At 35.1% G+C, this 7,089-nt stretch overlaps 1 protein-coding gene across 1 annotated transcript; it reads right to left on the minus strand.

Moving 5' to 3' along the window:
* Window positions 1-3,644: 3,644 nt before the first annotated feature.
* LOC119540864 (olfactory receptor 14K1-like) lies at window positions 3,645-4,582 on the minus strand. Its single transcript, XM_037844759.1, is given in 2 exon segments — window positions 3,645-4,139; window positions 4,142-4,582. Coding segments are annotated over 2 exon segments (936 nt in total).
* Window positions 4,583-7,089: the final 2,507 nt, after the last annotated feature.

Here is a 7,089-nt window from a genome sequence, read left to right on the forward strand (position 1 = left end):
AAATTTCCAGGTGCGTGAATCTATACTGATCCATGGGCTGTGGCCAATGAGTTGGCTAGATTGTCAGGAACTTGAAAGGAAAATGGCTGGAAAATTATGACAAAGAGGTCCTCAGTAAGGTATATGGGTAGATATTTGTGAATTGGCAAAAATGTGAAATTATTTGTTTCACTTTTTAATCTTCAAAAATGGTGAAATCATCAAATGATGATTTTAATAATGAAGTGGTTAGTTTGATATGTACTGTAGATAACTGTTAGCCTCTTTCCACAGCTACTCATTGTTGTCCAATGGGTTTATGACCAAATGGGCATGGTGTGAGGGATGGAGGTTATTCATGGGCTCAGAAACATGGATTACACCCATAAAATCTAATCTTACTACAGTGCTTTTTGCTCATTCTACCAGAAACAGAGATCAATAGTGGTTCACCAATATGGCACCATTCCCTCAGGTGAACAGTCAGCTGTCTCATGGAAGGTTGTTACATTAGAATTCTTCCATCAAAGCAGGAGAAGCATTTTTTCCCTTATAAAATAAGCATTTTCTCTGGATATGAATTTGCCTTACCTGTACACAATTCTGTGATTTCTACCATCCATGAACTGACACAATGACTTATCAGTCATCATGGTATTTCCCACAGCATTTCCTCTGATAAAGGAAATGACTTCAAACAATTGAAATGTAGTAATAAGCCCAAGTTTATGAAATTCACTGGCATGTTCATATTCCCCATCATCTTGAAGCACCTGTATTGAGAAAATTGTGAAATGTCCTTTGGAAGTCTGCAATGGTTATGTGGCAACACCTTGTAGAGCTGGGGCTGTGTTGTCCAGGAGGCTATATATGCTCTAAGTGGGTGCCCAATAAATGGAGTTGTTTTCCCCATAGCCAGGATTTATGGGTCCAGGAATCAAGTGATGGAAATTGGAATGACACCACTCACTAACACCCTTAGTGATCCATGAGCAAGAGTTTTCCTCCTGTCCCTGTGATTTTATGCTGTTTTGATCTAGAGACCTTATTTCCAAAGGGAGAAATATTTCCAGAGGACAATTATTCCACTGAACTAGAACTTAAATCTGACACCAGTCACATTGGGCTCTTCATAAAGTTGAATGAACAGGCAGAGGAGGGAGTTATACTACTGGCTTGAGTAATTAATACTGATTACAAAATGGAAATTGGGTTGCTACTATACAATGGAGATAAGGAAGAGTGTGCCTTGTATACAGGTCAACACTTAAAATGTCTTGTAGTTCTACTATGACCTATACTTAAAGTAAATGGAAAAGTATAATTTATCCTGCCATGCAGGGTTAAATTGCCTTACTTTGGCAAGTTAATTTTGTTGATAAATTAAAACATTCTAATTTGATAATTCAGAATATTGTTTATGTTATTGGGGAGATTTCTAAGCTAAGATTTGAGTCAAAATATGTCTGAAACATTATCATTTCTAATAACTTGCCATACCCTATTCCATAAACTTTGAATTGCTACAATTTTCAACTTATTTTGAAGTATAAAAATAAGCCACAAAATATTAAATTTCCCCACCTGGGTAATTCCTGATATTTTCACAAACATTAGGGGCTACCAATTTAATAGGCCAAGCCCTCAATCTTGGGGCTTCCCCTTATAAAACTTATTCCTACAAAGGAGAAGCTAAGCATATGTATAATTAAGCCTGAGTTGCCTCAAGAAAATCTCTTTTGTTGCTCATATGTGTCCTCTCTCTCCAAGCCAGCTCTGAAGTTTAACTCTCTGCCCTCCCCCCTATGTGAGACATCACTCCCAGGGGTGTAAATCTCCCTGGCAACATCGGTCTTGACTTCCAGGGATGAGCCTGGCCTTGGCATCATGGGATTGAGAATGCCTTCTTGGACCAAAAGGGGAAAGAGAAATGAAACAAAATAAAGTTTCGGCGGCTGAGAGATTTCAAATAGTCAAGAAGTCATTCTGGAGGTTATTCTTAAGTGTTATATAGATATATCTTTGTAGTTTTTAGTGTAATAGAATAGCTAGAAGGAAATACTTGAAACTGTTAAACTGTAATCCAGTAGCCTTAATTCTTGAAAATGATTGTATAAATATATGGCTTTTGCTGTGTAATTGTGAAAATTTTGCTACTGACACACTCTTTTCCAGTGTACGGACAGATAAGTAAGAAAATAAAGACAAAAATAAATAAATAATAGGGGGGATAAGGAGTATGGAATGTTTTGGGTGTTCTTTGTTATTTAATTTTTATTCCTATTTTTATGTTTTTTGGAATAATGAAAATGTTCAAAGCTTGACTGTGTTGATGAATGCACAACTATATGATGATACCATTAACCATTGACTGTACACTTTAAATGATTATGTGGTGTGTAGATATATCTCAATAAAATTGCATTAAAAATAAGAAAAATAGGCTACAGCCAATGATCTTTAGAAACAGAATATAGTATGAAGCCTAATGTATTACAATTGAAGAATCCACCACTCTGGGAAGTTCTAGAGAATCCTGCATTAGTCATATGATTCTGTTGCTATCTGGTCGGGCTTTCTTTCTTGGGTGTTTATCAAAGTGGAGTTTATTTTCCAGGATTGCAGTATGGTGGTGCATATGCTCTTAGTGACACAGGGGGGGAAAGAGAGTCAATCCTGCCTCAGAGTTTGTCTTCAAGACTAGGAGGGAGCAGCCTACATGACAACTCTCCATCTAAAATCAGCATCTCAGAATTTCAAAACATCTTTTTGGGCTATGTTAAGCTGCATACATTTACTAAGAACTTGTTATATTCAAGACATTTGTTAAAAAAGAAGGATTTGTATAATATGTCTAATGCTGCCAGCACAGGGCAATACTCTGAGAAGAAAACTGACTGATATTTTCACAAGCATTAAGGACTACCAATTTAATAGGCCAAGCCTTAGTTTTTGCTGAGTACATGGGTATCAAATAAATTGCTTCTAAATTATTTTCTGTGAATTTTGTGGCTTTATTTTAAAAGCAGTATCTCTAACAGATGTGAACAAGTAATATTAAAGTATGCAGTTAGTCATCATTTTGAGTAAAATGTTTACAATATATGATGCAAAGAAAATTGGTATCAATAATGGTACGCAGAATATCCTAACATAATAATGGTAAAAGAAACACAGTATCATTTTTCTAAAACATAGTACATACACAATGGAAGGTCCACTACATAATATTTTCATAATAGTATCTGTATATAAATAAAACTATTTAAGTGTATATAATCATGAAATTTTATGCCAGTATTTTCAATATACATGATTGCTCTATCTTTCCAACATTTTTGAATTAGATAAAGTTTGACATATGAAAATAATGCCTAAAAATGAGACAAAAATAGAAATAGTCCAGGTTTTGGCATGATATAAAATCCTTAATTTCATACAATAAATTCAGCTAGAGTGAATAAGCTACAACAATTACCCTGAGAAAAATAATATGGTACAGCATGATAGAATTTATTAAAAACAGGTAGGAATCTATTCCACCTGCCAAATATTAGATAAAAAATTCAAATCAGAGTTATTAAACTACACACCTAATATTACATAGTCATTATTCATAATGAGGAAGAAATAGTGAATATTTTAAAATTGTATTTCTATGTCCATTACTTCTTATTGCCACAAAGTTTCCATAGGATCTTTCTCAGAGCTGCCCTGATTTCCTTGTTCCTTAGGCTGTAAACAATGGGGTTTAGAGTGGGGGGCACCACTGAATACAGCACAGACACCAGCAAGTCCAGGAAGGTGGGGGACTCTGACGCTGGCTTCGGGTAGGCAATGGCTCTTGTCAGGAGAAATGTGGTCACAACTATAAGATGGGGCAAGCAGGTGGAGAAAGCTTTTGATCGGCCTTGCACAGATGGGATGCTCAGTACTGTACTGAAAATACAGACATATGAGTAAACAATGGCAAGTAAACAAACAAAAAAATAAAACATTCCAATTGCCACACTTATATCAATTGTCATATGTGCCTTAGAGCAAGAAATCTTTAATAATGAAGGGACATCACAGAAAAACTGAGGGACTTTCCTGGAGCCACAGAAAGATAGAGAAACTGTGCCAGCAGAGTACAAAGTACCAAAAAGACTCCTCCAAAGAACCAGGAGGCAGCTGCCATCCTCACACAGAACCCCCTGCTCATGATAGTGTCATGGTGCAGTGGGTGGCAAATGGCCACATAGCAGTCATAGGACATGGCTGTGAGGATGAACACCTCAGTCCCAGCAAAGTGAATCACCAGCAAGACCTGTAAGACACAGCCCTGGAGAGAAATGGTGCTCTTGTTGGAAAGAGAGTTGAGAATGGATTTGGGTACTATGGTTGAAATGAAACAAAGATCAACAAGAGACAAGTTCTTCAGGAAGAAGTACATGGGGGTGTGAAGACACTGGTCCAGGGTGATGAGGGTGATAATGAGAAGATTCCCCATGAGAGCAACCAAATAAGTCAACAGAAACAGAAATGCATGCAGGACCTGAAGTTCCCTGGTGTCAGAGAATCCCAGGAGGAAGAATTCAGTCTCCTCTGTGTTGTTGGTCATGTGCTTGCCTCTAGTGGGTAAAGGGATTTAGTAGCATTAACAGGTTTTCTGAAGTTCTACAATTTGCAGAATGCACATTTATTCATTTGCATATGCTTCCCATAACATGCTTTTCAGAAAATGCACATTGTCAGTTTGCAGTGCCTTAGGACCAACTTTTTAGTGAGAGTCAATAATGCACATGTGGTCTCTTTGGATGAGAAAAGATGGTGATATTACCTTATTTCTTTAGTCACCATACTACCAAATAAAGAACACATCTGGACTTGGTAAGGGGAGACTTTATTCAAGATATCAGCCAGCATCTCAAGAGATGTGTCAAAAGGTTTTTCTTTTGTAGAGAGGAACAAACAAGACTAGATTCATTATTTAATAGTGGAACACACAGTTCAATCAAAACAATGAAAAGCAAATCATCATTAACTCAGATTATAATAATCATTCTTCCATACCATGTTACAAAGAAAAATACATAAAATATAAAAAGGAAAATAAACAAGAATTAGAAGGAATGCTTAGAAATGTAAGTGTAGTGGAAATTGAAAAGTAAAAACAAAAGCATTAATAGAAGGCTAATTCTCTTCACAGTCAAACAGACATAACATTTACCACTTCAACAACCCATTCCTTAACACCCTGTCATTCCACTCACCCTATTGCCTATCTGTATGAAGTCACTGGAGGAAGTCTTAAAAGAATAAATCTTCACTTTAAAAACAGAGAGGTTATAATGTCTAGGCAAATTTATGGTGACAAATTCATATTTCAAAGAAGATGAAGTTTTCTTCTCTGAGAAATGGCAGAAGAAAGAATATGTTCTGTTAAAGTAAATAAGAAACTTTGAAATACAGAGGAATTATTAGGATAATGTTATATATATATATTTACGCTAAGCCAGCTTCTGAGAGAATCTAGAATAGCTTAGGTTTGTTGTTTACAAATAGGAAAGTATGGGGTGCTTATTTCTATAAGAACCATCAACTTCTGAATATTCTTGGAGATAAAACTGAATAGATTCTTAAGCATCTTCTTTAATCCTGAAGAGCTCAAAAAATGATTTTTCCACAAAGCTTATTGCTTTTCGGATTGGTGAAAATTAGATTAAAACTTTTATAGTTCTTCTTTCAGTGAGCAGTGAAAAGTGCAACTCACTTTTCACCCCTTATTTTACCATTGGTTTTTCATGAATTTAGGTATAAATTCACAAATTCATCTCTTAAGTGAAGTAAGTCCAAGTTTGAAATAGATTAGCTTATAATTTTTATTATGCACCCAAATATATCCAGTATTCTCTATAAATAAATCTGGGAGTGGGGACTATGTGGAAACAACAGCTGAATGTCTATTTTTGTTAATAATACTCAGAGTACAGTTATAAAATGAAAGAGATCATGTTGAATCTGTGAAAGATGGGCTCTACAATGATATTCCATTTTTTAAAAATTTTCTCACCAAATAGTTACCTTAAATTGGCATCAATAATACATAACCAAGTTTCAGGCAGAACAGCCGCTAGCAAAACCTCTAGGAGGAGCCTGGCTTGTGCAAACTGAGATGATCAGAACACTACCAGTCATTAAAAGATAAACTGTTGCCAGAAATGATGGGAATAAATTAATCAGTTGCTCAGTATAAGGTAAAGAAAACAAACAAAACTAAGCACATTGTATCAGCATCAGCAAGGGCTTCCAGCATCCTGTCTTTTTTCCTTCTTTACACACACTCAGTATTGACTTGGAAACATTTTCTCCTTCCTTGAAATTTGCTCTTGATGTTGATTTTAGAATAATTTGGCTGAACTTCTTCTAGTATGACGCATTTTTTGTGTGTTGAAGGTGGCTGGAATGAACCCAGAGTAATTTTTTTCCAGAATCTTTCTCCTCAAAGATATACAAAACTGGTGGCTTTTCCAAACATTCCAAAGATTTTGGCTACAAACATGGCAATTTTAACTGAATGTTAGTGAGCTGAAGTAAAAGACACATTTGAGTCAGGATTGTGTAATGGAGTTGGTACTGAATAAATGAATTTGTAAAGAGTAATTCCTTCATTCTTTCTCAGCTATGACATCAGAAAATCTGCTTTAACATTTTCACCCTCAGTTACTTCAATTCAAATGAGAAATGTGGATCAGATTACTTCAAAGGAGGTTCTATCTCAAACATGTCATAGCTCTATGGTTTTAAATAGTTATTTTAAAAAAAGTAATGTTTCCTAACATTTATTAAATTTCCAATGTATGCCATAGGTTCTTCTAGGTTCTCTTTATACTTGTGCATTTAATTAGAGTTCAGATTTTGTAAGAATTTTATAAATATGTTAGATTTTTTAAAATTTACTTTTTAACATATGAAAATGAATCTTAAGAGACTTAAAGAATTAAGAAATTTATGGACTATCACTAGGTGGTGAGAATTATAAATAGAACTCAAACATGGCTGTCTCAATATATTTAAATATCCATGAAAGATAAAGTTAATAGTATAACTATAAAAATGTGCTTTCAT

This window comes from Choloepus didactylus, chromosome 7 (genome assembly GCF_015220235.1).
Source record: "Choloepus didactylus isolate mChoDid1 chromosome 7, mChoDid1.pri, whole genome shotgun sequence".
In the NCBI taxonomy this organism is placed as follows: domain Eukaryota; kingdom Metazoa; phylum Chordata; class Mammalia; order Pilosa; family Megalonychidae; genus Choloepus; species Choloepus didactylus.